Genomic DNA, 16,290 nt, shown 5'->3' on the forward strand with positions numbered 1-16,290 from the left:
AAGGTGGGGGATGGAGGGATGGGAGGATGGAGGGAGGATTGGGGAAGGAGGAAGGGTGGAGAGATGGAGGAGGGGGTGGATGGAAGGATGGATGGAGGGATGGAGGCTGAATGGGGGATGGAGGGATGCAGGAGGGATGGGGGGATGGAGGAAGGCTGATGGAGGATGAGTGGGGGCTGGAGGATGGATGAGGGGATGGATGGGGATGAAGGAGGGATGGAGGAGGGATGAGGGATGGAGGGATGAGGATGGAGAGATGGAGATGGAGGGATGGGGGGGTCGGAGGGCGGCGGGGGGAGGGGAGCACGGCGAGCGGGGGGGGGGCGGTTGCCGGGCGCCGTCGCCATGGTTACGGCACAGGCTGCCTGGCTGCTCCCGGGGAGCGGGGCATTGTGGGTAACCGGGCCTTGGCCAAGGCGCCGCAAGGCATTCTGGGTAGCTGCTGCCCCGCGGGGCGCAAGGTATTGTGGGTAGCGCCCGGTCCCTGTTTGGGGCAGTTTTGCCCCGTTTCAGGGCCGAGGATGGGTATCGGGGCGGCCACGCGTGTGCACACGCGTGTGCGGGCCCCGGCGGGGCTGCGGGTGTGCACACGCCTGCACACGCCTGCACACGCGTGTCGGGGCTCAGCGCGGCTCCTCCCTCCGCAGGTCCCGGCCCGGCCCCAGCTGGGCCCCCCGCCGCCTTACTGGGACCCCACCACCTTACTGGGAGCCCCAGCTCCCAACTGGGACCCCCGTTCCCAGTCTCAGGGACCCCATCTCCTAACTGGGAGCCCCATTCCCAGCCCCAGGACCTTCCTCCCCTTACTGGGACCCCCATCCCCAGGTCCAGGACTCCTCATCTCCTAACTGGGACCCCCCTGCCCTAACTGGGACCCCCCCATCTCCTAACTGGGACCCCCATCCCCAGGTCCAGGACCTTCTCCCCTAACTGGGACCCCCATTCCCAGGTCTGGGACCCCCCTGCCCTAACTGGGAGCCCCCTGCCCTAACTGGAACCCCCATCTCCTAACTGGGACCCCCATTCCCTTACTGGGACCCCCCTCCCCAGGTCCAGGACCCCCCCCCCGCCCTAGCTGGGCCCCACATCCTGGTCCCAGTGCTGGTCCCAGTGCCGGTGCTGGTCCCAGTCGGGTGCTGGTCCCTGTCCCAGTCCGGGTCCCAGTGCCGGTGCTGGTCCCAGTGCCGGTGCTGGTCCCAGTGCTGGTGCTGGTCCCAGTGCTGGTCCCAGTGCCGGTGCTGGTCCCAGTCAGGTGCTGGTCCCTGTCCCAGTCCGGGTCCCAGTGCCGGTGCCGGTCCCGGTGCTGGTCCCAGTCGGGTGCTGGTCCCTGTCCCAGTCCGGGTCCCGGTGCCGGTGCTGGTCCCGGTGCTGGTCCCAGTCGGGTGCTGGTCCCTGTCCCAGTCCGGGTCCCAGTGCCGGTGCCGGTCCTGGTGCTGGTCCCAGTCGGGTGCCGGTCCCTGTCCCAGTGCGGGTCCCGGTGCTGGTGCCGGTCCCAGTCGGGTGCTGGTCCCTGTCCCAGTGCTGGTCCCTGTCCCGGTGCCGGTGCCGGTCCCGGTGCCGGTCCCAGTTGGGTGCTGGTCCCTGTCCCAGTGCGGGTCCCGGTGCCGGTGCCAGTCCCGGTGCCGGTCCCAGTTGGGTGCTGGTCCCTGTCCCAGTGCGGGTCCCGGTGCCGGTGCCGGTCCCAGTCCGGGCAGGGCCATGCAGGCGGCGGTGGCAGCGCTGCTCTGGGCCGGCCTGGCCGCCCGCCCGGGGCTGCTGCCGTCGGCGGCTCCGGGGCCCCGGCGTCCCCCGCGTCCCCCGCGTCCCCCGTCCCCGTCGCCGTCGCCGTCGCTGGGGCACCTGCGGCGCCCGGGGGCCGAGCTCTGCCAGGGCTACTACGACGTGATGGGCCAGTACGACGCCGCCTTCAACTGCTCCACCGGCGCCTTCCGCTTCTGCTGCGGCACCTGCCACTACCGCTTCTGCTGCGAGCACCGCGCCCGGCGCCTGGAGCAGGCGCGCTGCACCAACGTGGAGACGCCGCGCTGGGCCGCCACGCCGGCCCCCGCCTCCCCCGGCCCCCCCGGCCCCGGCGCCGGCGCCCGCCCCGCGCCCGCCCGCCCCGGCAGCACCGTCTACGTGGTCTGCGGCGTCGTCACCTTCGCCCTGGCCGCCGGCGTGGCTCTGCGCGTCGCCTTCGGCAAGGCCTCGCGCCGGCCCCGCGCCCGCGACATCAACGTGCCCAGGTGTGCGCCGCGGCCGGGGGCACGCGTGGGCGTCTGCGCGTGTGCAAGCATGCAGACGTGCACGCGTGCGAAGGGGCATGTGTCCAAGCACCCACGCGTGCAAGCATGCAGACGTGCGCATACACGTGTAAGCGTGCACGCGTGCAAGCAGGAGCATGTGCACACGTGCAACCATGCAGACGTGCACACGTGTAGAGGTGCACGCGTGTGAGCATGCACACGTGCAAGCATGCAGACGTGCACACGTGTAGAGGTGCACGCATGTGAGCATGCACACGTGCAAGCATGCAGATGTGCACGTGCATAAAGATGCACGCATGTGAGCATGCACACGTGCAACCATGCAAACGTGCACACGTGTGAAGGTGCATGTGTGTAACCAGGCGCATGTGCAAGCATGCAAACGTGCACACGTGTAAATGTGCACACGTGCAAGCATGCACATGCACACACATACAAGTATGCAAATGTACACACACACGTGTAAAGGTGCACACATGCGAGCATGCACACGTGCAACCATGCAAACGTGCACATACATGTGTAAAGGTGCATGCGTGTGAGCAGCCACATGTGCACACATACAAGCATGCAAACATGCACATGCATAAAGGTGCACGCATGTGAGCAGGCACATGTACAAGCATGTAAACATGCACATGTATGAAGCTGCACGCCTGCAAGCATGCACATGTGCACGTGTCCAAGCATGCACACATGTAAAGATGCATGCAAGCATGTGCACATGTGCAAGCGTGCGTACGTGCAAGGGTGCATGCGTGCGATCGCACACGTGCACACATGCAAGTATGCCCACGTGCAAGCGTGCACACGCGTGATTGCTCACACCTGCAAGCGTGCGAGCTGCTGCCCCCGGCCCGCGGGGGGCTGAGCGGTCCCCGTGTCCCCCCCGTGTCCCCAGGGCGCTGGTGGACATCCTGCGGCACCAGGCGGGGGGCAGCGAGCGCCCCGAGCGCCGCAGCAGCGCGGCCCTGGGCCCCGGCCCCCCCGACAACGGCCCCGCGCGGCCCCCCAAGGGCCTCTACGGCCCCGCCAAGGCCTGCAAGGGCCCCCACGGTGCGGATGTGGGGCGGGGGGGGCAGGGAGAAGGGGCTGGGGGGTCCCCGTGGCGTTTGGGGGGGTCCTGGGGGGCAGGGAGAGGGGGCTGGGGGGTCCTGTGGGGCAGGGAGGGGGGTTTGGGGGGTCCCCATGGGGTTCAGGGGGGTCCCTGGGGGTTTGGGGGCCCCGTGGGGCAGGGAGAGGGGGCTGGGGGGTCCCCGTGGCGTTTGGGGGGGTCCTGTGGGGCAGGGAGGGGGGTTTGGGGGTCCCCATGGGGTTCGGGGGGGTCCCCGGGGGTTTGGGGGCCCCGTGGGGCAGGGAGAGGGGGCTGGGGGGGTCCTATGGGGCAGGGAGGGCAATTTGGGAGTCCCATGGGGCTGGGACAGGGGCCTATGGGGCAGAGAGGGGGATCTGGGGGGGTCCCTGGGGGAGTTGGGGGGTCCCATGGGTCAGGGAGGGGGGGCTGGGGGGTCCCCATGGGGTTTGGGGGGGTCCCGTGGGGCAGGGAGGGGGGCTGGGGGGGTGCCGTGGGGCAGGCCGTGGGGCTGGGGGGGTCCCGTGGGGCAGGGAGGGGGGCTGGGGGGGTCCCGTGGGGCAGGCCGTGGGGCTGGGGGGGTCCCATGGGGCAGGGAGGGGGGCTGGGGGGTCCCCATGGGGTTGGGGGGGTCCTGTGGGGCAGGGAGGGCAGTTTAGGGGTCCCGTGGGGCAGGGAGGGGGGCTGGGGGGGTGCCGTGGGGCAGGCTGTGGGGCTGGGGGGGTCCCATGGGGCAGGGAGGGGGGCTGGGGGGGTCCCGTGGGGCAGGCCGTGGGGCTGGGGGGGTCCCATGGGTCAGGGAGGGGGGCTGGGGGGTCCCCATGGGGTTGGGGGGGTCCTGTGGGGCAGGGAGGGGGGCTGGGGGGGTCCCGTGGGGCAGGGAGGGGGGCTGGGGGGGTGCCGTGGGGCAGGCCGTGGGGCTGGGGGGGTCCCGTGGGGCAGGGAGGGGGGCTGGGGGGGTGCCGTGGGGCAGGCCGTGGGGCTGGGGGGGTCCCGTGGGGCAGGGAGGGGGGCTGGGGGGGTGCCGTGGGGCAGGCCGTGGGGCTGGGGGGGTCCCGTGGGGCAGGGAGGGGGGCTGGGGGGGTGCCGTGGGGCAGGCCGTGGGGCTGGGGGGGTCCCGTGGGGCAGGGAGGGGGGCTGGGGGGGTGCCGTGGGGCAGGCCGTGGGGCTGGCCCCGGTGACGGGGGGCACTGACGAGCGGGGGGTGACGCCCCCCCCGCCCCCCCCCCCCGCAGAGAACTTGCACAACTACCTGCACCTGGACGTGGGCAGCCCCGAGCACCACGCGGCCACGCTGGGTAGGGCCGGGGGGGGGGGGCCATGGCGGGGGGGGCCGGGGGGGGCCACGGCGCGGGGGGGGGCAGGGGGGACCCATGGAGGGGAGGGGGGGGCTCTGCCCCACAGTGCAGGGGGATGGGGGGGCTCTGCCCCACAGCATGGGGCCTATGGGGGGGTCTCTGCCCCATAACATGGGGGGGTCGGGGGGGGGGTCTGGGGCTGCCCCATGGCGGGGGGGGATATGGGGGGGTGCCCCATGGAGGGGGGGCTATAAGGGGTCTCTGCCCCATGACAGAGGGTTACGGGGGGGTCCCTGCCCCATAACATGGGGGTTTGCGGGGGGGGGTCTCTGCCCTATTTCATGGGGGGGGTCTGTGCCCCGCAGCACGGGGGGGTCTGGGGGATCCCTGCCCCATGGCACGGGGGGGTCCAGAGGGTCCCTGCCCCATGGCGTGTGGGGGGTCGGGGGGGTCCCTGCCCCACGGCACATGGGGGGGCCTGGGGGGGGGGTCCCTGCCCCACGGCGCGGGGCAGCCCCCCAGCTCCCCCCCCCCCCCGTCGCAGACTGGCGGGTGCCGCCGGGGCCGCGGGCCGGAGGCCTGAGCTGCTCCCGCTCCTTCCACAACCTCTCGCTGCTGCCGCCCTCGTACGAGAGCGCCGTGCGCGCCGAGCTCGCCCGCTACGCCTCGCTCAAGCGCCTCGGTGAGCTCGCACGCGCGCGTGCAAGGGGGGGCACGCCTGTGCACACCAGGCCCCCGCAGCCCCCCAGCCCCCCGTGCCCCCCGGCAGCCCCCCCGCGCCCGCTGCGCCTCGCTCAAGCGCCTCGGTGAGCTCGCACGCGCGCGTGCAAGGGGGGGCACGCCCACGCACGCCGGGGTCCCCCACGTCCCGGCCCCCCCGCGCCCCCCGGCAGCCCCCCCGCGCCCGCTGCGCCTCGCTCAAGCGCCTCGGTGAGCTCGCACGCGCGCGTGCAAGGGGGGGCACACCCACGCACGCGGGGGTCCCCCACGTCCCGGCCCCCCCGCGCCCCCCGGCAGCCCCCCCGCGCCCGCTGCGCCTCGCTCAAGCGCCTCGGTGAGCTCGCACGCGCGCGTGCAAGGGGGGGCACGCCTGTGCATGCAGGGGTCCCCCACGTCCCGGCCCCCCTGCGCCCCCCGGCAGCCCCCCCGCGCCCGCTGCGCCTCGCTCAAGCGCCTCGGTGAGCTCGCACGCGCGCGTGCAAGGGGGGGCACGCCCACCCACGCCGGGGTCCCCCACGTCCCGGCCCCCCCGCGCCCCCCGGCAGCCCCCCCGCGCCCGCTACGCCTCGCTCAAGCGCCTCGGTGAGCTCGCACGCGCGCGTGCAAGGGGGGGCACGCCCACGCACGCGGGGGTCCCCCACGTCCCGGCCCCCCCGCGCCCCCCGGCAGCCCCCCCGCGCCCGCTGCGCCTCGCTCAAGCGCCTCGGTGAGCTCGCACGCGCGCGTGCAAGGGGGGGCACGCCTGTGCATGCAGGGGTCCCCCACGTCCCGGCCCCCCTGCGCCCCCCGGCAGCCCCCCCGCGCCCGCTGCGCCTCGCTCAAGCGCCTCGGTGAGCTCGCACGCGCGCGTGCAAGGGGGGGCACGCCCACCCACGCCGGGGTCCCCCACGTCCCGGCCCCCCCGCGCCCCCCGGCAGCCCCCCCGCGCCCGCTACGCCTCGCTCAAGCGCCTCGGTGAGCTCGCACGCGCGCGTGCAAGGGGGGGCACGCCCACCCACGCCGGGGTCCCCCACGTCCCGGCCCCCCCGCGCCCCCCGGCAGCCCCCCCGCGCCCGCTGCGCCTCGCTCAAGCGCCTCGGTGAGCTCGCACGCGCGCGTGCAAGGGGGGGCACGCCTGTGCACGCGGGGGTCCCCCACGCCCCGGCCCCCCCGCGCCCCCCGGCAGCCCCCCCGCGCCCGCTGCGCCTCGCTCAAGCGCCTCGGTGAGCTCGCACGCGCGCGTGCAAGGGGGGGCACGCCCACGCACGCCGGGGTCCCCCACGTCCCGGCCCCCCCGCGCCCCCCGGCAGCCCCCCCGCGCCCGCTGCGCCTCGCTCAAGCGCCTCGGTGAGCTCGCACGCGCGCGTGCAAGGGGGGGCACGCCCACGCACGCCAGGCCCCCGCAGCCCCCCAGCCCCCCGCGTGCTCACGCCAACCCCGTGCTCGTGCCCCTCGTGCGCTTGCACCCGCCCTGTGCACTCCTGCCCCCCCCGTGCTCCTGCCCCCCCCATGTGCTTGTGCCCCCCATGCTCGTGCCCCCCCGGGCTCGTGCCCCCCCCGTGGTGACGTGTTGCCCCCCATGCTCGTGCCCCCCCCATGCTCTTGTGCCCCCCCCGTGCTCGTGCCCCCCATGCACTCGTGTCCCCCCCCCGGGCTCGTGTCCCCCCGTGCTCGTGCCCCCCCCGTGCTCGTGCCCCCCCCGCGCTCGTGCCCCCCATGCGCTCGTGTCCCCCCTGCGCTCGTGTCCCCCCCGCGCTCGTGCCCCCCCCATGCGCTCGTGCCCCCCCCATGCACTCGTGTCCCCCCCCCATGCGCTCGTGCCCCCCCCCCGGGCTCGTGCCCCCCCCGTGCGCTCGTGCCCCCCGCGGTGACGCGTCCCCCCCCCCCCCCCGCAGCGGAGCAGGAGCAGGCCTGGGAGGCGCCGCGGGGGACGCTGCCGCTGCCGGGGGGCCGGGCCGGCCCGGGGGGGCCGCCGCGCCGCGTGGCCTCCCAGGAGCTGCTGCTGGCGGCGGCGGGGGGGGGCACCGTGCCGCGGGCCCGGGGGGCGGCGCGGCCCCCCCGCCCTCGCCCCGCCGCCCCCCGCCCCGCGCCGCCTCCCAGGGCAGCCTGGCGCCCACCGGCACCCCCCTGCCCCCCCGCCGCCCCGGGCCCCCCCCGCCGCCGCCCCCCGCCGCCGCCGCCGCCGCCCCCCGCCGCCCGCGGCCCCCCCGGCCGCCGCCGCCGCCGCCGCCGCCGAGCAGCTCCAGCTGCTGCCCGGGCCCCCCCCGGGCCCCCGCCTCCGCACCGGCAGCCGCAACGAGGTCACCGTCTGAGCCCCCCGCCCCCCCCCGCCCCGCGGGGCACCGTGGGACACCGTGGGACACGGCACCGCACCGTGTCACGGCACACGGCACCACGGCACACGGCACCGCACGGTGCGACACGGACCGGTGCAACACGGACCGGTGCAACACGCTACGGTGCGACACGCTACGGTGCGACACAGCGCGGTGCGACACGGCGCGGTGTGACACGGCTCAGTGTGACACGGCACGGTGTGACATGGACCGGTGTGACACGGCACGGTGTGACACGGGGCGGTGTCACAGCCTCGGACTGGGCGGCCGAGGGCGTCACGGCGCTCGGCAGCTGATGATGTCACAGCTCTGGACTTGGTGGCTGATGACGTCACACCGTTCAGCTCGGCGGCTGGTGACGTCACAGCCTTGGCTCAGCGGCTGATGATGTCACGGCCTTGGATTCAGCAGCTGATGATGTCACAGCTCTGCACTTGGTGGCTGATGACGTCACACCGTTCAGCTCGGCGGCTGGTGACGTCACAGCCTTGGCTCAGCGGCTGACGGCGTCACCTCTGCACTCAGCAGCCAGCAATGTCACAGGCTTGGACTCAGCGGCTGATGATGTCACGGCCTTGGATTCAGCAGCTGACGATGTCACGGCATCCAGCTCGGCAGCTAATGACATCACAGCCTTGGATTCAGCAGCTGATGATGTCGCGGCCTCGGACTTGTCAGGTGACGACGTCAGCCGTGGGCTCGGCAGCCGGCGATGTCACAGCTTTGGGCTCGACAACTGATGACGTCACGGCCTTGGACTGGGCGGCCAACAACACTGCAGCCTCGGGCTCGGTGCACGGTGATGGCTGATGATGTCATCGCGTTGAGCTCGGTGGCTGACGACATCACAGTGTTTGGCCCAGTGGCCGATGGTGTCGTAGCCTTGGACTCGGCGGCCGATGACATCACAGCGTTCAGCTCGGCAGCTAACGATGGTCACAGCCTGGGACCTGACAGCTGATGATGTCACAGCCGCGGACTGTGACATCACAGCATTGGACTCGCCGTCTCATGATGTCACAGCGCCGGACTCGCCGTCCGTCTCCCGGGCCCCGATGATGTCAGAGGCGCCCGGGGTGCCGGCACCCCCGAGGCCTTCGCCGCTTCTCGATGATGTCAAGCCCACGGGGTCCCTCGACTCCCGATGATGTAAACACTGTGGACTGCCCTCCGATGATGTCAGCACTGTGGACTCCCCTTGCCCCCCGATGACGTCATCGGCCGGGGCGGCGTTGTTGACGTTGGTGATGTCACAGGGCGGGGGTTCCCCTCCCCGGCGACGAGGTCGGTGATGATGTCACAGGGCACAGGCGCCCGCCTCACCATGATGTCACTGCCAAGACTCCGCCTCCCGTCCCCGGGCGTGCCACGGGGGTGGGCGGAGCCCTTTTTGATGATGTCACCTCTCTCCGCTGATGTCACCGGAGAGAGCGCCCGTTTTTAACTCCCCCTTTCCCCATGACATCACAACTGTGCTTTGATGATGTAATCACCCAGCGCCGGGGGGGGGGGCGTTTGGCCCCCCCCGGCCTTGTACATATCCGTCCCAGTGAGTTTGTCAGGTCTCAGCCCCCCCCCCCCCGGCCCCGGCACACGCGTGTGCACACGTGTCCCTGCACGCCGATGCGCACACGCGTGCACGGGGCGCTCGCACACGCGTGTGCCCCCCCCCGCGTCCTCTGGGGCCCCAAATCGAAGCCATAGCAAAGGGGGGGGCAAACCCGGAGCCGGGGGGGCGGCACGGGCTGTGCATGCACACATGTGTGGCTGCCCGTGCGCGTGCCCTTGCACACGCGTGCCCTTGCACACGCGTGCCCCCGCCGCGGCCCCCCCCCGGGGCCCATGTGCCTTAGCGTCCCCCCCCCGGGCAGGGGACACCCCGCGGCGGGGGGGCATGAGGGGTCCCGGGGAGGGGCGGCGGCACACGCGTGTGCCCCCCTCGCACACGCGTGTGCCCCCTCGCCTATGTGTGTCCCCCCCCCTCGCACACGCGTGTGCTCCCCCCCTTGGCACGGGGGGGGTTTTAAGCCCAATTTTAAGCAAAAAACCTCGTGGCCTGCGGGGGGGGTTGGGGGGGCCCCGAGGGCGGGAGGGTTTTGGGGAATAAACAGATGTTTCCTGGCCTGGGACTCGCCTGGATTCAGTGGGGAGATGGGGGGGCAAATGGGGGGCCTGGGGGGCTCCGGGGGGGCCAGGGGCCCATGGGGCTGGGGGGGTCCAGTCTGGGGGGTCCCATGGGGCTGGGGTGAGGTTTGGGGTCCCAGTTTGGGGGGGGTCCCAGTTTGGGGGGGGTCCCATGGGACTGGGGGGTGGTTTGGGGTACCAGTCTGGGGGGTCCCATGGGACTGGGGTCCCAGTTTGGGGGTCCCAGTTTGGGGGGTGTCCCAGTCTGGGGGGTCCCATGGGGCTGGGGTGGGGTTTGGGGTCCCAGTTTGGGGGGGTCCCATGGGACTGGGGGGTGGTTTGGGGTCCCAGTCTGGGGGGGGTCCCGTGGGACTGGGGTCCCAGTTTGGAGGTCCCAGTTTGGGGGGGTCCCATGGGACTGGGGGGGGGCATTTCACCTCCCCCAGGACGAGGGTTTCCCATGTGCCCCCGCGCCGGCCCCTATTTGCATACATTAATATGAATGAGGCCTGGCGAGGCCGGTCCTCCCGCCTCCCTCGCTGATTGGCTGCTCCGGCTGCCGCTCAGTGACGCAACACCCCTGCCGGCACCGGGGGGAAGTCCCGCCCCACCGGCGGAGCCCTCCCCTCCCTCCCCCCTCCCGTCCCACCGCCCCGCGCGGCCTCTGGCGCCTCCCATTGGCGGAGCCGCCCGCCAATCCGCCATTTCAAACGCTCCCGCCCCGCCCCTTCCCGCCGACCGTTACGGCGTAAACAACCGCCGCTCCCCGCCCCGCCCCTTCCGCCTCGCGACCTTCGTATTCCGAACCCACCAATCAGCGCGCAGCGCCCGCCCCCTTCCCTCCTTCCTCATTGGCCCGCGTCCGCCGTTGACACCGGCGGCCCAGGTCCACCCCCCCGCCGGGAGGGGGCGGGTCGGAGCCGCCGGCCCCGGGGGCCCTGATTGGCGCGCGGCGCGGGGAGGCGTGGCCAGCGGGGCCCGGAGGTGATAAAGGGCGGCGCTGGGCTCACGCTGCGCTCAGTGCGACGGGTGGGCGGCGGCGGCCGGGCCGGCGGCGGGAGCGGGCGGCGGCGCCGCGGATCGGCGGGGACCTGCCGCTCTCCGGTGGGGAGGGGGGGGCCCTGCTGCGGACCCTGCCTCTCCCCACCCCCCCGGCCACCCGGCGAGGCCCCCCCGGCGGAAGGGGGGGCCCTGCGCGGCCTCTGCCGGGCCCAGCGCCATGGTGAGTGCTCCCCGGACGCCTGGGCCCCTCCGTGCGTGGGGGGGGGGGGGTTGCGCTGTTTGTGGCCTGCCCCGAGCCGGGCAGGGTTTGGGGGGGGCAAAAGGGACCCAACCCCCCTCCGCAGCTGCCTCCCCCTTTGCCCCCAGCGCCCATTTCCCCTCAGGCTGACCGGCGGGGGGGGGATGCATGGCCCCCCCTTCCCCCCCCCCCCGCGTGGCTGTGTCGGGCCCTGCCAGAAAAAGGCTGAAACCAGCCCAAAAAGGGGGAGCAGCCTGAAACTTTCTGTGCTTCTGGGCCTGTTTGTTTGGGGAGGGGGGTTAAATGCAGCCCCCAGGTGCCCCCCCCCCCCGAGCTGTCGGTGCAGCAGCGTCTCATTTCATCCCTTTTTCCTTCCTTTGCAGGAGACTCGAGGCGCCTGGCAGGTGAGTGCAGAAACGGCGGGTTTGGGGCCGGGCCTGGCACCCCCCCCTTCCCCCCCCACACCGGGTGCCCCAGGGCCTGGTCCGGGGGGGCCTCAGCCCCGGGGCAGCGCCGAAGCTCCGGGTGCCGCCGCCCCCCTTTCCCTGTCGCAGGCCGGGAAAGTTTTGAGCGCGCGGAGTTGCTCCGCTGGAGGAGGAAAAGCAGCAGCCGAGGGGGCTCGAGCTGGAAAAATGGGGTGCGAGGCTCCCCCAAACCCGCCCCCAAACCTCCGCCGCTCCCCCCCTTTCTGGAGGGTCTGGGGGGCCGAATCCCCCCCGGCCGGGGCCTGCGCTCGCTCCGGGTCCGCAGGCCGGGCCGGGGCGGGGAGGAGGTGCCGGAAGCGACCGGCCCTGGCGCGAGGCCTTCGCTGCTGGCGGAGGGTTTCGCCCCCGCTGCCCTGGGCCGCTGCCGTCCCTGTCCCCCCTCGGCCGCCGAGGCCGCTCCGCGGTGGCGTCTGGGCTGCGGAGGCATCTTGGGCCCGGCCCAGCGGCTGCCTAGGCCTCGGCACCGGCCGCTCGACAACAATACGTCCGGGGGGGGGGGAACGGGCCGCGCTCGGGGCTGCGGCTCCGAGCCGCGGGGACAGTTCAGCCCGGGGGGGGGGCAGTTTGTTTTGCTGCCCCAATCCTCTTTTGGGGGCTCCTCTCCTGCATGTTTGGGGGGTGCTGAGGTCCGGGGGGGCTCGGGATGGAAGGGGGGGGGCGTTTTTGGCGTTCGGGGAGCCCGGAGCGGCGACCGGCTCCTTCCCGGCGCGTCGGGGCCTCGGTGGCCTTCCCGGACGTTTGGTCTCGGATCCGGGGCTGTTTCTGGGCACTTATTAGCGGGGGGGGCTGCTAATGATCCCCCCCCCGGCAGCACCCGCTGCCCAAACTTTTGGCTGCCGGATGAGCCGCGCTCGGTTGGTTCCCGATGTGGCTGTGTGCAGGGGGGGGCTCCCCGTCCGCCCCCCAAAATACCCCCCATTTTGGGGGGGGGGAGCACGAGGAGGCCTAAAAGCCCCTGGGGTTTGTGGCGTGGAGCGAGTCGGCCGGTCTCAGCTCGGCGCGGGGGGCGGGAGGTGCCGCCGGGGGGGTCTCTGACGCCCCTCTCCCCCCCCCCCCGCAGAACTCCAACGTGGAGAACCTGCCCCCCCACATCCTGCGGCTGGTCTACAAGGAGGTGTCGCTGCTGACCTCGGACCCCCCCGACGGCATCAAGCTCTTCCCCAACGAGGAGGACATCACCGACGTGCAGGTCACCATCGAAGGCCCCGGTGAGCGCCCGGGGGGGCGGGGGGGGCCCTTTCCCCCCAGCGTGGGGCTGGCGGGGTCCCCGCAGCAGCCCGGCCTGGGTGCGGTGCCCCCCCGCGTGGACGGGGCCCCCCCGGGACCGAGCCAAGCGGGAGGGGAGCGCGCGGGGCCGGCTCTCACCCCTTTCCCCCCTCTCCCCCCCCCCCCAGAAGGCACCCCCTACGCGGGGGGGTCTTCCGCATGAAGCTGGTGCTGGGCAAGGAGTTCCCGGCGGCCCCCCCCAAGGGCTTCTTCCTCACCAAGATCTTCCACCCCAACGTGGGCCCCAGTGGCGAGATCTGCGTCAACGTGCTCAAGCGCGACTGGAAGGCCGAGCTGGGCATCCGGCACGTGCTGCTGGTGAGCGGGGGGCTCGCGGGGGGGGGGCTGGGGGGCCCCGGGGCCTTGAATCCCCCCGGCTGCCCCCGCCTGGGCCTGGGGGGCTTGGGGCTAAATTAGGGGTGTCCTGGGATGAACTGGGGGGCTTGGGGCTAAATTAGGGGTGTCCTGGGAGGAACTGGGGGGTTTGGGGCTAAATTAGGGGTGTCTTGGGGGGAACTGGGGGGCTTGGGGCTAAATTAGGGGTGTCTTGGGGGGCTTGGGGGTTAGATTGGGGTGTCCTGGGATGAACTGGGGGGCTTGGGGCTAAATTAGGGGTGTCCCAGGGACAAACTGGGGGAGCTGGGGTTAAATTAGGGGTGTCCTGGGATGAACTGGGGGGCTTAGGGCTAAATTAGGGGTATCCTGGGGGGAACTGGGGGGTTTGGGGCTAAATTAGGGGTGTCCCAGGGTGAACTGGGGGGCTTGGGGTTAAATTATGGATGTCCTGGGGGAAACTGGGGTTTGGGGGTTATATTGGGGGGGAACTGGGGGGCTTGGGGTTAAATTAGGGGTGTCCTGGGATGAACTGGGGGACTTGGAGCTAAATTACGGGTGTCCCAGGGACAAACTGGGGGAGCTGGGGTTAAATCAGAGGTGTGCTGGGATGAACTGGGGGACCTGGGATTAAATTAGGGGTGTCCTGGGATGAACTGGGGGGCTGGGGGGTAGATCCGGGGTCTCCTGGTGACCTCGGAGGGGCCGCAAGGGCTGAGGCAGCTGGTGGGGGGGGGGGGTCCAAGGGGGGTGGTTGGGGTCAGGAACAGGCTCCTGTCAGGGCCCCTCCCAGGCGGCGGGCCCAGGCGTCCGGGGCCTCCCGCTAACCCCCCTTCCCCCCCCCAGACCATCAAATGCCTCCTGATCCACCCGAACCCCGAGTCGGCGCTGAACGAGGAAGCGGGGCGGCTGCTGCTGGAGAACTACGAGGAGTACGCGGCCCGCGCCCGCCTCCTCACCGAGATCCACGCCCAGGCGCCCGCCCTGCGCCCCGGGGGGGCCCCCCGCGCCCCCCCGGACCCCTGCGCCTCCACCTCGGCCCCCGCCGCCCCCCCCGAGGGCCCCATGGCCAAGAAGCACGCCGGCGACCGTGACAAGAAGCTGCTGGCCAAGAAGAAGACTGATAAGAAACGGGCCCTGCGGCGGCTCTAGGGGCGCGGGGGGGCCCCATGGACCGGGGGGGGGGCCCCGTCCCCGCCCCCTCCCGCACGGCCCCCCTTGGGGGGGGGGGCGGCCTGGCCTAATAAACTGTCCCTTTTCTCTTCCCACCTACTAATTTTTTGTTTGGGGGGTTTTGGGGGTTGGGTTTTTTTTTGAGGGGGGGTGTGTGGGGGGGTGAGACCCCCCCTTTATCTCTTTAAGTTATTTAAATTATAAAAAACACCAAAAAGGACAAAAAAAACGCACTGCAAGTTATTAAAGGCATCTTTTTTTTTTCTAGTGCTGCTGTTTGTCTTCCCTGCTGGGGGGGGGGGGATCTGCCCCGGGGGGGGCAGATTGGGGGGTTGGGGTGGAGGCAAAGCCTGGCCTGGACTCGGGCCTGGGCCAGGCTGGGGTGGGGGCAGAGCCCGGCCTGGATCCCCGGAGCCGGGTCGGACTGGGGCTGCTGGAGCTGGTTGGAAGCAGAGTCCGGCCTGGATCTGCGGCGCGGCCTGGACTGGAGTGTGAGGGTGGGGCTGGGGGGGCAAAACCCGGCCTGGATCACGGAGCGGGGCAAAGCCTGGACCGGAGCTGGGGGGCAAAACCTGGCCTGGATCACGGGGCGGGGCAAAGCCTGGACTGGAGCTGGGGGGCAAAACCCGGCCTGGATCAAGGAGCGGGGAAAAGCCTGGACTGGAGCTGGGGGTGTAAAACCCGGCCTGGATCACGGAGCGGGGTGAAGCCTGGGCTGGGGCTGGGGGGCAAAACCCGGCCTGGATCACGGAGCGGGGCAAAGCCTGGACTGGAGCTGGAGCCCGGGTTCAGGCGGGTGGAGGCAAAACGCGGCCAGGAGCAGGGCCAGGACCGGGTGCGGGTAAAGCCTGGCCTGGGGTTGGAGGAAAAGCCCGGCCTGGATCCCCGCTGAGCTGGGCTGAGAGCCTAAACCCGGCCTGGATTTCCCTCGGGGCTGGAGCGGACTCGGGTTGGGCGTCAGACCTGGCCTGGATCCTCCTCCGAAGACGGAGGTGACTCTGCTTGGCGGAGCCCCCCCGCTCCCCCCCCCCGGTGCTGCCCCTTGCCGGGGGTCTCGCGCTGTCGCACACCCGCCCTCGTGCCGCACGCTCGCCCGTCGCACCTCCACCCCCGCCCTGGGGACTCGCTCTCCCATGATGCTCTGCGCCTCCCTGCCAGCCACGGCAGGGCCTGGCTGCCCCGGGGCATGCTGGGAGTTGTAGTTCCTGCACTGCCACCTCCCATGATGCTTTGCAATATGATTTTTCTCCCTCCCCGGCTGCCCCCCCCCCCAGCGTTGATTAATTGGCCCCGACGTTAATGCGCCTTTATGGGCGCTGCCCCCCCCCCGGCCCCCCGCAGCGTCGCGGCCATCTGCTCCCAGCACCCGGGGGCTGCGGGGGGGCAGCGCACGCGTCACGGGCCCCGGACGCCTGGGCCCCTGGGGGGCCATGGAGGGGAGTGAGGCCCCCCCCGGACGCCTGGGTCCCCGGGGGCGTGGCCACAGACAGGCTCCGCCCCTGCACGTGCCGGTGACTTCAAAACCCACCTGGCAAATTGCCCCAATTACCACCCCGGGGGGGGGCAATTACGTAAGAGCTGCCCCTGCCCCCCCATCCCCCTTTGCTGGGAGGGGCCCGAGCGCCTGGGCCGGGAGGGAGCTGGGTAGGAGCCCGGACGGCTGGGTCCCCCCCCGGATGCCTGGGCCCCCCTGGGGTGGGGTGGGGCAGGACGGGGGGGGGTCCTGTTTGCAGAGAAGCACAACCCTATATCAGCCACTAGAGAATCCCCACTGCCCAGGTTATTCCCTGCCCTATTTTCCCCCCCTCAATGTGTGTATATATGGGGGGGGGGGCTGCCGGGGACCCCTCAAACCAGTCTCGGGGGGGCTGTTGGGGGGGCACAACCCTATATCAGCCACTAGAGAATCCCCACTGCCCAGGTTATTCCCTGCCCTATTTTCCCCCCCCAATGTGTGTATATATGGGGGGGGGCTGCCTGGACCCTCACCCCAGCCCGGGGGGGGGGGGCTGCTTTGG

The 16,290-nt window shown here is 72.1% G+C and overlaps 2 protein-coding genes across 2 annotated transcripts; both read left to right on the forward strand.

Annotated features, from left to right (window-relative positions):
* Positions 1-1,698: 1,698 nt before the first annotated feature.
* Positions 1,699-8,391, forward strand: SHISA7 (shisa family member 7). Its single transcript, XM_064503611.1, has 6 exons — positions 1,699-2,225; positions 3,148-3,302; positions 4,554-4,616; positions 5,161-5,298; positions 7,211-7,462; positions 8,063-8,391. The coding sequence occupies exons 1-6, from the start codon at positions 1,699-1,701 to the stop codon at positions 8,389-8,391; spliced, it is 1,464 nt and encodes a 487-aa protein (XP_064359681.1).
* Positions 8,392-10,767: 2,376 nt separating this feature from the next.
* UBE2S (ubiquitin conjugating enzyme E2 S) lies at positions 10,768-14,539 on the forward strand. Its single transcript, XM_064503603.1, is given in 6 exon segments — positions 10,768-10,997; positions 11,399-11,419; positions 12,561-12,708; positions 12,895-12,915; positions 12,918-13,084; positions 13,946-14,539. Coding segments are annotated over 6 exon segments (666 nt in total). The 5' UTR covers positions 10,768-10,994; the 3' UTR covers positions 14,252-14,539.
* Positions 14,540-16,290: the final 1,751 nt, after the last annotated feature.

This window comes from Dromaius novaehollandiae, chromosome 39, assembly GCF_036370855.1.
Source record: "Dromaius novaehollandiae isolate bDroNov1 chromosome 39, bDroNov1.hap1, whole genome shotgun sequence".
In the NCBI taxonomy this organism is placed as follows: Eukaryota; Metazoa; Chordata; class Aves; order Casuariiformes; family Dromaiidae; genus Dromaius; species Dromaius novaehollandiae.

Excerpts from the sequence above, each read along its gene's own strand:
- SHISA7 (XM_064503611.1), top strand. The coding sequence starts at position 1,699 with ATGCAGGCGGCGGTGGCAGCGCTGCTCTGGGCCGGCCTGGCCGCCCGC. Across the intron at positions 2,226-3,147 it reads CGCGACATCAACGTGCCCAG|GGCGCTGGTGGACATCCTGC; the intron begins GTGTGCGCCGCG and ends CCGTGTCCCCAG. Across the intron at positions 4,617-5,160 it reads GCACCACGCGGCCACGCTGG|ACTGGCGGGTGCCGCCGGGG; the intron begins GTAGGGCCGGGG and ends CCCCCGTCGCAG.